The sequence below is a fragment of the Erithacus rubecula genome, assembly GCF_903797595.1.
Source record: "Erithacus rubecula genome assembly, chromosome: 8".
Lineage (NCBI taxonomy): Eukaryota > Metazoa > Chordata > Aves > Passeriformes > Muscicapidae > Erithacus > Erithacus rubecula.
Genome location: NC_136659.1, coordinates 13627384 through 13645058, shown reverse-complemented (window position 1 = coordinate 13645058; position 17675 = coordinate 13627384). Strand labels below are relative to the sequence as shown.

At 45.0% G+C, this 17675-nt stretch overlaps 2 protein-coding genes across 6 annotated transcripts in view; one reads left to right on the top strand and one right to left on the bottom strand.

Annotated features, from left to right (window-relative positions):
* PIKFYVE (phosphoinositide kinase, FYVE-type zinc finger containing) overlaps positions 1-732 on the bottom strand; it is a 62435-nt gene extending 61703 nt beyond the window's left edge. For 2 of the 4 annotated variants that reach the window (XR_013774962.1, XM_079311545.1), the window contains exon 1: positions 421-586. The gene's annotated coding sequence lies outside the window, so the exon portion shown is untranslated. Of the gene's footprint in view, positions 1-420 lie in introns of all 4 variants that reach the window. The other 2 variants (XM_079311543.1, XM_079311542.1) reach the window with 2 other exon arrangements.
* A 400-nt stretch (positions 733-1132) lies between these two features.
* IDH1 (isocitrate dehydrogenase (NADP(+)) 1) lies at positions 1133-16605 on the top strand. 2 transcript variants are annotated; one of them, XM_079311565.1, is made up of 9 exons: positions 1133-1272; positions 4029-4156; positions 5642-5933; positions 7650-7755; positions 10271-10448; positions 10851-11002; positions 11852-11992; positions 13923-14085; positions 14592-16605. In XM_079311565.1, the coding sequence occupies exons 2-9, from the start codon at positions 4035-4037 to the stop codon at positions 14674-14676; spliced, it is 1239 nt and encodes a 412-aa protein (XP_079167691.1). In that variant the 5' UTR covers positions 1133-1272; positions 4029-4034; the 3' UTR covers positions 14677-16605. The 2 variants fall into 2 exon arrangements, with proteins under 2 accessions (XP_079167691.1, XP_079167692.1); XM_079311566.1 differs by lacking the exon at positions 1133-1272 and adding an exon at positions 3161-3298.
* The last annotated feature ends 1070 nt before the right edge of the window (positions 16606-17675 follow it).

Here is a 17675-nt window from a genome sequence, read left to right as displayed (position 1 = left end):
TCCACGCCGAGCAGCGCCGGGATCCCGCGTCCCACAGCACTGACCTGCGCTGCTCAGCGCCACAGGCTACGGCCCTCCGTACAGACACCACCCGGGCACCCGGGTAACACAGCCCGGCTGCAGAAACACCCGCAACTCCAACAAACGGCGTGGCACACGCTCCCAACCTCCGCGCGGGAGGCAGCCGCTCTGCTCTGCCCGCGGTGAAGGGGACACCGCCGCCTTCCCCCGCCTGGGACGGCAGGCCCGGAGATCACCTGCGAAGGGACGGGAAAGCGCGGGGGGCAGCGACCCCCGGCGAGCCGCCGCCAGCCGCTGCCGGGGCCCGTCCGGGCGGCCCGGAGAAGGCTCGCAGGAAAAAGGCGGCCGCGGAGCGGTGCCGGCGGCGCTGCTCGGCGCGGCCCTGGCGGCTGTGCTCACCTGCTGCCCGCGGCGGCGGTGCCGGTGCCGGTGCTGGGGCGGCACCGCCGCTCTTCCTTCACCGCCCGGCCCGGCGGCGCCGCCAGCCCCGACCAACCGCCCGCCGAGCGCGCCGCTCCCGCGCAGGCATCGCCAATCGAGGCTCCGCGCACTCCGCCCGCCGGCAGCGCCCGGCCCCGCCCCGCCGCCCTTCCCGGCTGCTCTGCGCGGGCGCGGCACGCCCGGGCTGCTGCCGGGGCAGCCGCGGGTAGTGCGGCCAGCTGGGGTGACCTCCGGGAAGTGGCAGTACAGCGTATATCATTAATATTCCCTTCTCTTCTATTCCCGCCCCGAGGTTTCTCCCCGGCCACGCTCCTCGCCTCGCCCCGGCCCCAGAGAGGTGCCCGCTCCTACCCCGGGGCTGTGGTGTCAACACCGCCACTGCAGCGCGAGCGGACGAGCCCGTGCCCGCTGTGGGCACCGCACCCTGGGCTGGGCTGGGCGTTCTCCCTGGGGCACGCCCGAGCCCCCCGGCACCAGCGGGTTCCCCGTGCCGGCGGGCACTCACTGCGCGGGGACGGCAGAGCGCGGAACGGGCCCCGCCCGGAACGGCAGCCGCACGGTCCGAGCAGCCGCGGGCCCCTCGCACGGGGGCACCGGCGCGAGACCCGGCTGCTGGCCCCGCGCCAGCCTCGCGCCCCCTGGCGGGCCCGCGCCGCGCCGGGGGCGGGGCCACGCGCAGCCAGCAGGGGCGCCGCGGCGGCGGGGCCGGGCGGGGCGGGGGCGTGGCCACATAAAGGGCCCCGCGCACGGCCCGGCCCGCATCGTTCTGCACCGCCGCCCCGAACGGAACGGAATAGCACCGGGCTGCAGGTAATGGGCACCGCCACCGCGCCACCGCCCCAGCGCGCCGCGGCTCGGCGGCCGCACGGCTCCCTTTGTCCTTTCTCTCCAGGCGCGGCGCCCTGAGGGCCGGCATTGTATTTAAGGGCTTTTTTTCCTCTCGGTGCGGGCGGGACCCCGCGGCCGCGCCCCGTCCGCCGCGAGCGTCGCTGAGGGTGCTGCAGCCCGGGATCGCCCGCCCTGTCCTGTCCTGCGCTGTCTCCTCACGCTGTGCTGGGGGTCCCGCTGGTCGCCGGTGTCCCGGGCTTGGGGCCCTCGCCTGTCCCCGCCCGCTGAGGGAGCGGCCCCGGTCGCGGCCGTGCCGGTGCCGGGATTTCAGCCTCGGCCGCGGCCCGGTGGGCAAATCCCCCGTGTGCCTCGAGATGGCCTTGCCAGGGGCGAGTGCGGCCGCAAAACGAGTGCAGCTCGGTTGGTGGCAGCGCCCCGCTCCGAGCCCCTGCGAGCCGCCTCCTCCGGGGAGATCAGCGTACACCCGTGTTACGGACTTGTTGCAATAGTTAATTATTGCCCGTAGGCCCCGAGCCCTTCCTCGGGACCAAGAGGTATTTGGAAATACACGGTTTCTTCTAAGTTACCTTGGCTGTGTGCCTGGGTTAAGTGTATTTAAAGAGCTGCTGCAGGAGAAAGACCTTGCTGGATTTTGGCAGCGCAATATAAAATCAGAGGGGACGGGTGACAGAGTTGAATTCTAGGGAATGTGTGCTCTCTGGAGGAGCCCCTCTGGTGTGCAGAAGAGGGATGCTACTGCAGCGTTGCCCCAGTTCATAGAGAGACTTGAAGGGAAAAGTATCAGTACCTGGGCCACGATCACAGGAACGTGTTGGATGCTGTCAGAGTCGTTGAAGAAGCTGCTGTTTCCACACATCAGTGGAGATGTATCTCGGTGGAGGTGTGTCTCATCTACCGCTGTGTTCTCTGCGTGACAGCAGCAGCGAACAGTTCTGAAGCCAAACCTATGGCTATGACTGACATAGTCTGATTTGTCTTAGTGAAGTAAAACCCAACCACAAAACAAGCTGTGTTTTGTGGGTTTGTGCCCGTCTACTTTTTTACTTAAATGAATCAGACTGTTTCTCAGATCGTGCTAAAAGCAAAACTGAACTCTCCCCGAGTAGTAATTCTGTACCTAGGACATGGACTCTGATACAGACCTTATTAATTTAGATAATCACAATTGAAAATTGGGTTCAAAATACTTGCTTTAGTAAACTGACTTCAGATAGTGTGGTCTTGTGAAGTTCAAGTTCTCTTTGAGCACTAGAGAGACCCAATATAAGCCAAGGTGCTATCTGTGTTAGGGATAGAAGTGCCTGAAGTAGTTTGTTGTTTAAATCGAGTCTCAGTAACAACTTTATTTTGCAGTTTCAATTTTTTTTTTTAGGGTTTTGTGTTATTTTTTTGGGGTGGTTTTGTTTTGAGTGGGGTTTTTGTTGTTGTTGGGGTTTTTTGTTTGGGGGCGTCTTTTCTAGTGCTTGTTTTGGTTTTGGTTTTTGTTTTTTATTTTGTTTTTCTTTTTGGGTTTTTTTGTGTTATTTTAATTTTTGCACTTCAAAAGGTTTGGAAAAGCTTGATCCCGTGAGCATAGATTAGAAAGTTTATTCTCTTCCCAGACTAAAATTGTTTCATAGATTGGGTTTTGGAAATGCAGCACAAGTTACTTTAATTTAAAAATTAAAAAAAAAAAAAAACCCTGGGATAGTCTTCCAATATGCTTATAATGTGGGACCCTTGGTCTGCCAGCCTCACACCTCGGAATGGCTTGATCTAGATGAACAGGTCCTGGGTACCTGGACCCTTCCTTCTCCATCAAGTCATTCATGGCCCTTGGTCTCTGAGACTGCAACCTCAGGTGCAAGGGTTCCTGTCACACTGTCCTATCCCAGCAGCTGCACACAAGCGCAGGACTGCCTGGAAGGAGGAACTTGCCAAGTCATAGCCCTTGCATAATCAGAGCCAAGATCCAAGAAACTGTAGCTGCTGGAAAGCAGAGTGCTGTGTAAGAGCAGTTCAGTGCTTTCTGAGATTTTCTCGACAAAGAACAAAGTGCAAATAGAAGGGCAGAGTTCAAGTTGTTTTGGGTTTGGTTGGGTTTTTTTTTTTTTTTGAGGTTTTGTTCACAAATATCTTGGGAAACCTCTGTTTCCTACAGCAAACAAATTTGTCCAGTATTTATTTTAACTGTAGAAATAAAGCTTGCCATGAGAAAATACTCTTGATGTGTAGCCCTTGGATTTTTCTGTTTCTTTCTTTCCTGGGGGACAAAGCTAATAAAGAAGCTCACAAGATATTAATCTTAGTAGTTTCAGCAGTATGAGCTGTCATTGTTATCATGTCCATTAAGCCCTGATTTTCAGAAAAAGGTGGAGAAACAGGCAACTGGACTAGAACTAGTGAAATGTAAAAGTAAACAGCACTCATCTATTTCTATGGAATTCAGGGCAAGGATTTGGTCATGTTTTAATATTTTTTAATACAACCATAATTAAAGCCCATGCCCTTGATTGTCAAGATATTAACCTTTATTTTAATCCTCACATAAATCTCCCTAGGCTTTAAGGAAAATACGGTGTAGCACGAAACTAAGGATAAACTGAGGTCATTTTCAAGTATTTTTTAAGAGATCCTGTATGCTATGTTAGTACCTCACATAGTTATGTTGTAAAAATGCAGGATACATGTATTAGTAGCTTTTAATTTAGGTTGGACTCTTTTTATGTCTATTGCAGTTCAAGATGTCTAAAAAAATCCGTGGAGGCTCCGTTGTGGAGATGCAAGGAGATGAAATGACGCGGGTCATCTGGGAACTGATTAAAGAAAAGCTGATTTTTCCTTATGTAGATCTGGATTTGCACAGGTAATGGCTCTGTGACATTCAGGTACTTTGTACTGCAGTTTGCATGTGTCATTAGGTGTTGATGGATTTTCATTTAGCACCGGAAGCATGCCCGCCAGGGTTCCTCACAGCAGTAAGCAGTGAATGCTGAATTATGGTAGCTTTTTGCCTGTACTGTGCCTCTAAGAAAGTCTCTCAGGGACGTGGCCTGTATTTTGATTTCCTGTATCTTGGGTGTTTCCAGCACTTGATGCATGACTCCCTGCAGCATAAGCAATGAGAAACATGGGCTGTTCCAGCTACTTTCTGGCTTGAAGCATAGCATCCTGCACCCCTGAGTGTGTTTATGGCTTCTTGCCATGCCTCTTGGAAGATCTGCCCAGAGGACAAAAGGGTGCATGTGAGGCACAGACTGCCCTGATGGCTGTAAGCCTGAGCTCTGCTCTTGACAATATGAGCTAACTGCTGCAATTACTCCCTGAAGCTAGGCTGTGCTCCTCTACTCCCTTCTGGAAAAAACAAATACTAGCAGCTGGATACAGCGAAAGGGACATGCTATCTATAGCATCTGGCCAAGCAGAACAAATAATCTCTTCCTTTTCTGGCCTCTGAGCTATAATTATTAGAGAAGTATCTAGCTACATTGTTCCTAGCCATGTGAACAGAGGCCTTCAGTGATATCTGCTATAGTTGAACCCACACGTCTGACCTCTTCCCCAGCTGCTGGAGCCATTTGTATGCCACCTAGATCAGGCTTTCTGCTTGCTGGTGGTGGGAACCAGGCAACAGATGGGAACCCAGCAACATTATATGTGCACACAGTGTGGAGAGCATCCCTTTTCAAAGAGAGTGGGAGAAGGGCAAGTAAACCCCTGGCTGAGGCAGCACAATGGCTAGTTTCTTGTACAGCTGGCTGTGCTTCAGGGCTGTCCCATGCTGGGCACCCATTGTTCTCCAAAAGCCATTAAAACAGCAAGTGTGGAAATGACCTTCCTCTGATGTTTGAAAGGAATATTGGCAGTTTTGGTGCCAGAGCAGGATTGTGGATCCATTGTCAAAGCAGTTTTTAAGCCGAGTGTAGCTTCATGTGCTCAGTACATGAAGGAAGCCAGAGCCCTCAGCACAAGAGGTTTGAAATAAAGGCTTATATTCATCTGATGATTTTGATGTTCCATGCTATTAGAATCCTCAACTGACAGCTGCCATTGCAGGAAGCTCAAAAGGCAAGGCAGAGGAGGTACTGTCCCACACTGGCAGCAAACCTCAGTCAAAAACTGGAGCTCTCCTTTCTCCAATCTCCCGCCAACCTCCACTAAGAAGGGAAATGTCACTGTATAAGTCTGTTTTCCTCCAGTCCATCAGTAGTTGCACTGGAAGAGGGATAACTTCAGTTGTGGCAGAACACTGGAACTACACTCACAAGCACATATGAGGACTTATTTCTTTCCTGTTGAACACAAACAGATGTCCTGGGCAGTGCTGATCATGTTTGTGGGTTTGTTACAGCTATGATTTGGGCATTGAGCATCGTGATGCTACAAATGATAAAGTAACTGTGGAAGCTGCTGAAGCCATAAAGAAATACAACGTTGGCATAAAGTGTGCAACCATCACTCCTGATGAGAAGAGAGTGGAGGAGTTCAAGCTGAAGCAGATGTGGAAGTCTCCCAATGGCACCATTAGAAACATCCTAGGTGGCACTGTCTTCAGAGAGGCTATTATCTGCAAGAACATTCCCCGGCTGGTGTCCGGATGGGTGAAACCCATCGTCATCGGCCGCCACGCTTATGGGGATCAAGTGAGTCACTTCAGTCTTTACCCTTCTTTTTGTCTGAACAGGCTTATTCCTGACTGGTATAGAGCTCCAAAGACATCCCTGTGCTCCTGCTCTGTCCCTTGCATTCTACCCGGGAGCACATACGTGCTAGCACTTACTTTGTACTGCACCTGGCAAGTGTGGGAGAGCCTGGTTCCTTGAACAGTGTCACTGTATAAACAGCATTCAGAAGCCTGTGCTTTGATTACGTAGACTTGTACTTAGACACTTAACTCTGCTAAATTATTGTTCTTCACTTCTCCAAAACTCTCCTCCCTACATAAGAACATCTTTAGAAAATATCCTTTACGCTGCCCACCACCTTACTTTGTAAGAATTTCTGGTGTCAAATGTTGCTCATGGCAAAAATGGATAAAAGTGAATGATTTCTGAAAGTGGGCTAAAGTGCCTTCTGTATAGGAGTATGGTTTTGTTCTATTTCTTTTTTTTTTTTTTTTTTTTTTTTTTTTTTTTTTTTTTTTTTTACTGTGATCTGCTGCTTTAACTTGCACAGCACACCTGAAGAGTTGGTACAGACATAGGGAAACCTCTTTTATCAGAGCTCTCCTCATTGGGGTCAGGGTCAAGGCTGTGGGAAGCCCTGGAATGGTTCCAAGGTATTTTGCACTTTGGACAGCCTGGAGAATAAGGATCAGTCATCCATGTCCTACATGGGCAATCATATGCTATAAAGCTAGCAAACATGGTAAAAGTCTTCTATAAGAGCCAATTGCTTAAATAGGTAGCAGGTCATTAGTTTACCTGGGAGAGAAAGGTAAAATAATACATTTGCAAGGGGAAAATAATTGCAGAACCCTGGCACTAGAAAAGAATGGGATTAACATCCTTAAAAGTTGTGAACAATTGAGAAGGTCAAAATAATAATAGGAAACAGTGGATTAAAGGAGAAGGATTGAAACCCTGTGAAAGTATGAGATTAAAGTGAAAGCAACAATATAAGAGCATACAGAGGATAGGAGCAAGACACTAACTTCAGAACAGCTCAGGGAACAGATTCCCTTGATAGGAGGGCAACTACATGAAAAACTACATAGCAAAATTTCAAGGAAATGTAACCTTAAATATTACTGTTCAGGGCAATTAAGATGATGAGACATCATTTAAATACTTTAAGTTTTTAACTTGAAAAACTCTTACTACAGGTTGGCCTTTCAAATGTCATCTTGTATAATCAATGAACCCTGTTACTTATGAGATCAGGAGCTGTAATATGAATGGCTTTTTTTGAGGTAGGGAGAGGAGTCTTTCTACCCACCAACCTGACAACAGTCTAAATACTCTGCACTTTAAAATTTCAGCACACCTGCAAAAGTAGGTACTCTGCTAATTGACAGGGCCCAAGAATCTGTGAGCTTTTTTCCCTGAAGGGAAAGATAGCTTCTGAAACAGGCAGACTGTGACTAAGGACCCAGTTTAGTGGTGCTATTGGTAGTGCTGGGTTAAATGTTGCACTTGACAATCTTGAGTCTTTTCCAATCTAAGTGATTTCATGACTTGTCTTTCTAATCTCTAGTAAAATAATCTAATGACAATATGAATAAAAAGTCTACTTAATGGAATTTTTAGTAGAACTGTTTTTCTGTAACTTGCCCTCCCAAATGAGAGTTGTCTTTTGTGGTTCTCTTTTCCTGATAGATAAAATAATCTTTTTTTTGTTGTTTGTTTGTTTTTTAACAGTACAGAGCAACTGATTTTGTGGTACCTGGGCCTGGAAAAGTAGAGATGACCTACACTCCTGCAGATGGAGGCAAACCAGTCACATATCTAGTCCATAACTTTGAAAGTAGGTATTTTCTCTAATTAGTGATTAAAACTGATATTTTTTATTTACTTCAACCTTGAATTATCAGTGAGATCTGTTTGATGATAAAGTATGACTTTGAGGTAGAGTGGGGGAGAAAGTTTGGGCCTCATTCGTCACGTACTAAAAGTTCCTTGAAATCTTCCTGGGATCAAAGAGGCACATCAAGAACACAATCATATTAGATTGGCACCTGTCGTGCTCCTTATATGACCACTCTGGTAGCAGCATGTGTGTTTTTCTCTCTGATCAGAGGCAAACTTGCTATGTAAACAAGGCTTGACGTAAGGGGAGATATATTTGAGAACAATTCATGTGTAATTCTTTCTAGGTTCAGTTTGTTTTACTGATCTATGTATACCTTTACAGTTTCTGCCCTTCTTCATGAAGTATTCTTTTTATTTGCTCAATAGAAATAAGAATTAACACTTACTCTGTAAGGAGGAGAGAGGATTTTGCAAGGATGCTCCTGACTGTGTAGGCTGTAACTGTTTTGACAGATGTGGTCCCAAAGGTTTTGGTGTCACTCCTCTCCCTATTGCTGTGCTGGTTGCAGACATTGCAAGGATTGGGAGGAATCCTGGCATTGCTAGGCTTTGTTGATGGAAGCAGTTACACACGTTGCCAGAATTCAGGCTGTTTCTCTAGGGGCAGGATTCAGGAAAACATCATACAAATTACATCTCTTGCAGTGTTTTGGTTTCAGCTACAAAAAAATGAAACCATGTAAATTACAGCATCCTTGTTTTTGTGCAGTTGGTATGGCAAACAGGTACCAAGACTGACATATAACCCTTTTTTTGTAATACTTGATGTCTCTGGCATGCTTGCTCATAAGAATCTACATCTCTACCATCTCTTGTTGCTTAACCTTTCATCTGGAGTTCACTTGCTTCACAGCCAGTCCTAATCTGTTTTCATCTGATAGATGACTGGTGAGCCTGTGTTGGAGATGTGGCAATCCAGTTGTCAGTCTGATTTGCTGCTCTGCATTGCATCAGGAAGCAGGGAAGTGCAAAGATGGCAGATTGCTGCTGCTGCTCTGGGGAGATAATTGTTGTGCCAGCATATCTCCCACATGATTAAGGGAAGCTTGTCTTTTTGCTGTACTAATATGTTCAACCTTGACACTGAATCAAGAGATTTTTAGGAGGCAGTAGGACTGTATGGTTTTCTTTTTCTTTTGCATGTGTGAAAATAACTGTTTAAATAAAATTTAATAGCTGTCATCCATCAACCGTGAAATCATGGCTCCTGAAGACACAATCTCTGTAGCTGATCACACCCTGAACTGTCCTTGACTCCATAGGGAAAAGTACAGGGACAGGTACAAGGACAACATGTATTTTTCATTGATAGCAGTAGGAATTTCATTCTCTGCCAATATCAACTTTAAATGACATTGCTCAATAGCAATTAATATGCTCTTGGCAAGCAGATAAACCCCCTCTGGCTTTCTCTCTTCATTATTCTTGTATGTCCATATAGTAACAACCGTCTGAAGGTAAGGACAAATTCATATTAGGAAAGGTATTTAAGAACTCTGTTTCCAGAGCAAAGTTCCCTGATATGGGTACTGTACAAAAAATAGATAGATGGTGCTAATGAAGTGCTTAAAATTAAGTACATGGTGTCTGCTTTTCACTAGAAACACAGAGTTGTGCTCTGAAAATGACAAAGCTTTCTCATGAAGATCTTGACCCTACTTTCACCCACAAGCATCCTCTTCCATGATCTGAATACTGCTTTCTTTTAGGTGACGTGAGCTGCAAGTGCAGCACACTTCTATTTCTGCTTCTACTACATCTGCCTTACACAATCTAAGTAAGGTGAATGTTGGTAGTTCCTCAGAGCCTTCTCAGGACTTGCCTTAGCACCCACGACTGCCACGTTCTTCCCACAACTTGCTAGAAGTGAGCCTGAGCAGGTGGATCAAAGCTGCAGGGTAGGCCACAAATATGCTGAAATTAATGCAGGAATTCATGTGGAGTCTTGTTTACCTGAGCTAGGCAAAGCAGTCCTTGACTGCTGGAGTTAGTTCTGAAGGTGCAAAGCATTTAAGGTGTGAGCACATCCATTTCTGGCTTTGACTGAGATCTCCTGCTCCAAACTGCTGCCTGCTGCTAGATAGAAAAAGACAATATTACTGATATGATACTAGTAGGAGCTCAAGTGCCCTCACTTCTCTTCACAGTGTGCTTAAATACTTAGGCGGGATTGGAACAAAACTTCTTAGAGGGATTAGATCACATTATTAAGATGTACTTACCTGTAAAACTAAACCACCTTCCTATCCATGTGTCACAGAAATGCTGAGCTTTGAGCTGATGGTGCAAAGCAAATTTTTTCCTGAAAGTACCAACCTTAAATTGAGAACTGGATTAAGACACCTGGGGAGAGCACCTGCCTGCCTGCCAGAGTATGCTATGGGGAGAATAAAATTATTTCACTGAAACTAAATCTAGTTGATTCCTATCTGTTTTTCCTCCACTAACAGGCTGTGGTGGTGTAGCCATGGGAATGTACAATCTTGACCAATCTATCAAGGATTTTGCCCACAGTTCCTTCCAAATGGCCTTGGCTAAAGGTTGGCCCCTCTACATGAGCACCAAGAACACCATTCTGAAGAAATACGATGGCCGCTTCAAAGACATCTTCCAAGAGATCTATGACAGGTAATCAGTTGTGTACCTCCTGCTGCAGTGCTTAAGTCTGCCACAGGAACACCCCCTCCAGCCTTGTGAGTTGCCTTTTCAGACACTCAGTAATACTTTAAGGGCACAGGGGATGCCATGTCTGCAGAGTCTCCTTTGTCTTGCAAGGCACAATACTCTATGTGGAAAGCTCTGCTAAATGTGGCTGTGGTGTCTGTCTCTTTTAATAAAATTACAGATTCTCTGTGGGTGCCTCTATGACTGAAGCTGCCTTGCTATAATCTAGCAAAGTAGACAAGGGAAAAAAGAGTAAAGAGAATGCAGGAGTCCTTTTGGTTTTAGTCTTATCTCTGTGTACCTCTCTATGTACAAACTGTGCAGTCCCTGTTTATATGACAAGGTGTTTTGGTTTTTGTTTTTTAGAGAATATAAGTCTCAATTTGAAGCCAAAAAGATCTGGTATGAGCACAGGCTCATTGATGACATGGTTGCTCAGGCACTGAAATCTGAAGGAGGCTTTGTCTGGGCCTGCAAGAACTATGATGGAGATGTGCAATCTGACTCCGTTGCACAAGGTATGAGGTGCTTTCTGTGCCACACTGAAGCGGGCTTAGTGGAAGTCCCTTGTGTCCCTCTGCCATATCTTATGGAATAGCCCATAATGGTGTTGGGCCTCAGAACTTGTATTTCAGACCTGTGGAGTGTAATGGAGGCAGTCAAAATCTGATTCTGCTTTTATAAGAAAATCTATTGAATGTAGATTCAGTAGTTGTTTATTTACAGGAGGGAAGTTCTTACCATCATGATAACTGGTAGGCTTTCTATTCTAATGGACAATATTTAGACAGGTGATTCTCTGTCACAGCTTGAGTTAAGCTGAATGCTGCTGAGTGTGATGGCAGGTGCTCTGCAGATAAGTAATAAAACCTTCAGGACCTAAAGCTACCTGTCAAATAGAGAGATGGATGCATTTAATTTTGCATATTTGCAATGCTTGGTCAAAATCCTATATAACCAAGGTACCCAGTGCCAAAACAAATATGGGTGCAGAATTCTACAGGGTGAGATGTGTGGCTTTATATAATACACTTTCTGAAGTAATGCCACTAAACTGCCTCCCACAGAACCACTGTACTTTTTCAGTAGAAATCTCTCCAGCAAATCAGGTGAGAAAACTAGTTTTATTGAACTGTTGCAGAATGTCTTTATATCTCATGGTTCAGCAAGAATTCATGTTCAGAACAAATGTTACTTTGATGTGTAGGGACTTGGAATTAGTTGCAGAAGCACTACTGCAGTTCTGCTGATTAGGGATTTTCACATCAGTGGGAGGATGTAGGGGGATTGTAGGATGGGAAGATTTAGGGAAATTTGAGGGAGCTGTCCAAAGGAGACACTGAACTTTTGAAACTTTAACTGTGTAGGCTATGGCTCTCTGGGGATGATGACCAGCGTGCTGATCTGCCCTGATGGTAAGACTGTTGAAGCAGAAGCTGCTCACGGGACAGTTACGCGTCACTACCGCATGCACCAGAAAGGCCAAGAAACCTCCACTAACCCCATTGGTGAGCTGCTTTCACTGACCTTCATCATCTCTACACGTGAAAGAACAAGTTTAGAGTAAGGACATCTGCACCACTGAGTGGTGAAACTTGCAGTTTATAATGCATTTTTCTTCCAGACACTGTGGCAACCCTTAAGGGGAAGGAAGTACCTAAGATTCTTAAATGCTTATTGGTCAAAAGAATATACAAAAGTCAGAGGGTCTGCAAATAATCAGAAAGTAGATCAGTAAATTACATGTGGCATGGAAATTGCTGTGTTAGTCCCTGACCTACTGTGTAGCACACAGCAGTGAGTTTTGGATAAATGAACAGGATGAAAGGGAAGAAAGTAATTAAAGAGGGAAAAATGAGTTAAGGAAAGTAAGAAAGGAAAAGAGAATTAAAGGAAGAAAAAGAGGAGATAAGAGGGAGAAAAGAGATCACTAGTCCTGGTTACAGCATTGATCCAGTTGAGGGGGTGGCAGTCCTGGTTTCAGTGCTGATCCAGCTGATAAGTGGAAATCTAGCTGCATTGGTCAGGCTGCTGATATGTCCAGGGCCTGGGGGCACTACCTGGGCTTGGGAGGGGCCGAGGTGGATGGGTTTCTTGCTTTTTATGTACATTAGTCATCAGGTGCAGTCTATTTTTTCAGGCCTGTCTGGAAGTGGGTCAGGGGTCTTTGGGGGGTCTTTGGTCTCAATCCCACCCTATACTCCATGCCCACTTCCTGCCACTTATTCTTGTGCTTGCACTGTACTGTGTTGCTCTTTCTCACGGAAAAGTGCTTTCCTGTTTCCACCCGGTCCCTCTTTTCCAGTCTTGTTCTTTTTCATGGCATGTCAGTACCAACAGTCCATGGTTGGCTCTCCAGCCATCCAGTTATCAGCGTTCAAGACACACAGATTAGCTCCTTCTCGGTCAGAGCATGGTGCTATTAACACCAAGGGTGTGGCTCCAATCCCTCTATGGACCATTCACATAAGAGTTGGACTCAATGATCCTTCTGTGTCCTTTGCAACTCAGACTGTTCTGTGATTCCATCTCATTTTGGGCTGCTATTTAAAGGGTTGTTAAGAGAGTAGGGTAGAGTATGCATTAGCTCCTTATAATTGAGAGCTTGAGGGGTCTCACTTTGAGTCACTGTTTATGGGGTCACAAGAGAGTGGGCTTTAGTCATAGCAATTTTCCATCCTAGCTGCAACTCAAGTCAGTAACTTTCTTTGAAAGTTCAGTAACAAAAATATTATTCAGTTTGAGTTATTATTCAGGCAAGAAAAATACCTTTTCAAGGCTGTTCATTAAAAAAAAAAGGTGCTCATTAGACACCATTCTGTGTGGTGTTTAGTCCCTGGATTTCTGATTAGCTTGAGAAGGGCTTAGTTCATTTGTGGTTTGTCAAGGCCAAGGTCTAAATGAGCATTTCTCAGATCACAGTGTGGCCTGAGGGAGGTGAGGGAATACACCCCAACAGTCCTCTCATGACTTAAAGTCAGCTTCTCTGGGTCTCTCCAGACACAGCTACAGCCTGAAGCATGTACACACTCAAAGTGTAAGTGCATTTGGAATGGGGTCTGAGGGAAAAAATCCTCTAAATAGAAACCAGAGCATAATGTAGTGTTAGGAAAAGGACTGCACCCTTCTGTCACAATATTCTCTGTAAATGCAGAATCCTACCACTTGACTTGGGCAGGACAAAAATAAAATATGCATAGAGAGATTACTGGAGGCAGTAAATAGTTTCTGAGGTCTGCTTTGCTTTTTTAGAGTTGCACAAAAGGCAGAGGATACTTCGATGAAGATAAGTGTTCTTTCCCATACCAGATTTTCTATTTTTTTCAGTCCACTTTCCATTTTATTGGTCTAAAAAATTCAATTATTATTCCACATGATGATTTGGAGCAACTTTCAGGAAGTTCTAGATGGATAGAATAACCCAGTGTTCTCTCTCAGCCTCCATCTTTGCCTGGACAAGAGGCCTCGCTCACAGAGCTAAGCTGGACAACAACACTAGCCTTGGGAACTTTGCAGTTGCCCTGGAAGAAGTTTGTATTGAGACCATCGAATCTGGCTTCATGACAAAGGACCTTGCTGCCTGCATCAAAGGCCTGCCTAAGTAAGTGTATGAAATAACCAGCTGTGCTTAGAGGAGGCTGTTTTATGTGGTGGTTGTAAACAGTGTTTGCTGAAACGTTATTTTTAGTATGGTAAAAAAGAGGAGTCTGTCTCACAGGACTCACCATACCCAGTACTGTACAAACAGAACATGAGACACTCCCTTACCCAAGCAGCCTAGTCCACATTGCTCTCTCCCTACTACTGCAACAAATGAAAGAGCAAAAAAAGTAAAGAAGGAATTGCAACGATTTATACATTTTTTTTTTATGACAGTCCAGATGTGTTGGCCAGATCCTAATAAATGAGGATGACCTATGTAACTGTAAAATATCACCTGGCTACCTCTTCCCAGAGCCTTTTGGCAAAAAAACCACAGCCTGAGTAGGAGAGAACTCTTTTGGTTTTAGAGGCAAAACATAGAGTTCTTTAAACAGTCTGCCCCTGCTTTGATTATTTGAGAGTCTGCACAACTAATATCTGTCTTGTTTTGTTTTCCCCTGCCAGCGTCACACGCTCTGATTATCTGAACACCTTTGAGTTCATGGACAAGATTGCTGCAAACTTGAAGCAGAAGCTGGCCTCTGCCTAAAGCTTAAAGCATGTGTTCTACTCAAGCTGCCCTAACAAAGTGTCTCCCACTTACATCACAGTGTAAGTGGCACTGTCTCATGCTTTGTTTTTCTTCTTTTAGGCTGCTCTTCAGCTTTAGCCCTCTGGTATCACACTGGCAGATACTTCATATCACAATCATCTCTTTGCCCAATTACTTGTTTTAATCTTGATTTTCTATCTGATGGTCTTTCTGTTTACACTTGAGTCCTCTTGCAAAGCACAGGCACTGGAGGTTTCTTTCCTCAAGAAAAGTGAATTTTATAGACTGGAATCACCTGAGGGAACTTCATGACTTGAGAAGGTGTGAACTGGCGGTTTTAGCAAGCTCTCTATACTTTGTATCTCAAAGATGGGTCCCTTCTTAACTTGCTGCATTAAGTCAACACTTTCAAGACTCTGCAGCTGTGTTGGATTCACATCACATGTACTTCCAAAGTCTTGGACTCCATCAGGAGAGTGGGAATGGTGCTCCACACCACAGTCTCTATTCTTCCTGTCAAAAACCCCCTCACATGCCTTCTGCTCCATCTCACAGACTTCAGTCTCACTAGAACATGTTGCAACTTCTGGCTGAACAATCTTCTTTGTATTTTGAGCACACTCTTCACCTTGAGATCTATAAGGACTATTTTCTGCATTTTTAATTGAAGTTGTTTTTTTCCTGTTCTTGCTTTCTTACCAGTTGTTCTCTCATCAGTTTTAGTTTTTTAATAGTGTCCCTCCAGGGTGCCAACATTCACCCGTGATTGTTCAATCTTGCTTAATTTTTACAGACTCACTGCCTCCAGATGTGAAACTATACCAATATATAGATATTGTAATTGAAGGAGATTCCCATAAAAAGGTGGGAGAAGTATCAGCAAGAATGGGAAGCATTTCATGAAGCAGAAATTAAAATTCTGCCTGGAAAATGTCACAGACCAAGTAAAGAAATCAAATTTTTGGATACTTGGTAGATGCAGGCAATGCAGTAGTTCCTCCAGACACTTTAAAGGAATTAGAAAAAATACAAGTGGCCTCATCAAAGAAAGAGTTACAACAGTTAATGGGAACTTTAGGATATTGGAGAAAACATGTACCTGGCTTTTCTGTCATTGCTTGCATAAGTGGCTCTGTATTGTGCTTTGTTGTGTAGCATTACAAACACTAGACAAAAATTAACATAGACACTTTTTAAAGTTTTAGAAAATCATGTTTTCTGAAACCCTTTGAGCTGCTGGGCTCAGCCCTACTTTTGCTAAGCAGATGAATTTGATAAAAGGTTGGTATGGGTCTGGATTCCTAATTTTGTTCACAGCAGACCTGAGTTTTTTCTCTATGACTTTGATGTATGTTTCTCTCTTCCTCTCCATCTGAAGGCCAGTTTGTGTCACAGCTCTGGTCAAACCAGCAGTGACCTACTGTTCAGCAGCCCACAGAAATGAATCCCATCCTCCTCTCTCCCAGTGACTGTAAGTGATCTCAGAGGGCTATACCAGCTCAACCACAGCCCTCCTGAATTTTATCTTGTAGTGCCAACCAGAGCACAGTACCTTGACACCAAGGGATTTGGTTCCATTGCTACGGTCAGGACTGTAGCATTTGAGTAGCACTTAGTAAATGCTGGAAACAAGCCTTATAGGCTAAGAGCCTACCAAAGCCATGCTGCAGTGTCTAAATGCAGGGCATGCATTTAGTTATGCTCCTTCTGACTGGATATGAAGCATAGGAACTGTTACCCTCTTCCTTCACCCCACATTTCCTAAAGGTGTAAACTTTTCTCCAATTGTCTGGGCTATTGCTTACCTTTGGTGTCTTACAGCAAGTCAGATCATGACTGTGAAAACTTATTCCATCCATGGTTATGTGTTGGGTTTTTTTAAGGAATATTTTTAATTCAGACTAAAATAAAAGCCAACTAACATTCTTTGTGTCTTTTTACTTTGTGTGATTAGAAGATATGGGGAAACTCTGCCTCAGAGAGAGGCTCCAGTAGCTCTCAGCACAGTTCAGTACTGCTGAAATGTGATATAAACATGAAGTATGTCACTTCTTAGAATAGAGTTTTAATTTGTTCTGGCCTAGGCAAAGGTGTTATGTGTAGTGTTAGGGTAAGCATCAGATAGTATACAAGAATTCAAAAATACCACTTGCATTGAAATTTTATTTGGGAAGTAATACAAACAAATACATCATCACTCAGCAAAACAGAACCTGAACAAGCACATGAACAAACTCTCCCCCTCTAGCTGACTGCTATAGGTGGTGATTAGGATGGAGATACCAATGTTAGACTAAAGGAGCTGTTATTGCCATGTGTATGAAGCACAGCTCTGTAACTGCTACCACCTGTCTCTGTACCTTTAATGTGAATTAACACAATATACTATTCTGTTATTAGCACAAACACATAAATGAAGCTGGAAAAAGTCCCATTTCTGACCCATAGAGGCAATGAAAAAAATCAGTGGGAACAGCTGGAGATCTATGTTCCTGCCTGGCTTCTGACATCAGTGGGTCAACACAGGCATGTTCTAATACAACAGCACCTATAACAAATTCCCTGTTATTAACTAGCTCCTACCTGGCTTCCAGAGTTACAGAGTACCAGAGAAAGCTTGGTAACTTTCAGAAAACAAATAAATAATAAGGTAAAATGGCATTTTTTAATCTTAGGCTTTTTGTTTCCTAGTTTCAACTTAACAGTACAGCTTAAATGTAAGCTATGTAGTAGCATTTACCTGACTGCAGATGACACTATTCTTCCTCTACTAATGAAGTTTCCATCTTTTGTAGTCCTCTGAGTACACAGAGCACAGCAATATACCTCTCCTATACAGACAGGCTGAGAGAGCTGAGGTTGTTCAGCCTGGAAAACAAGGTGCTAAAAAAAACCTTATTCACCTTCCAGTACCTCAAGGGGCTACAAGAAGGCTGAAGGCAGTACTTTATAAAAAGGACAAGGAGTCATAGGAAAAGGGGAGATGTTTTTAAACA

Excerpts from the sequence above, each read along its gene's own strand:
- IDH1 (XM_079311565.1), top strand. The coding sequence starts at position 4,035 with ATGTCTAAAAAAATCCGTGGAGGCTCCGTTGTGGAGATGCAAGGAGAT. Across the intron at positions 7,756-10,270 it reads TCTAGTCCATAACTTTGAAA|GCTGTGGTGGTGTAGCCATG; the intron begins GTAGGTATTTTC and ends CTCCACTAACAG. Across the intron at positions 14,086-14,591 it reads TGCATCAAAGGCCTGCCTAA|CGTCACACGCTCTGATTATC; the intron begins GTAAGTGTATGA and ends TTCCCCTGCCAG.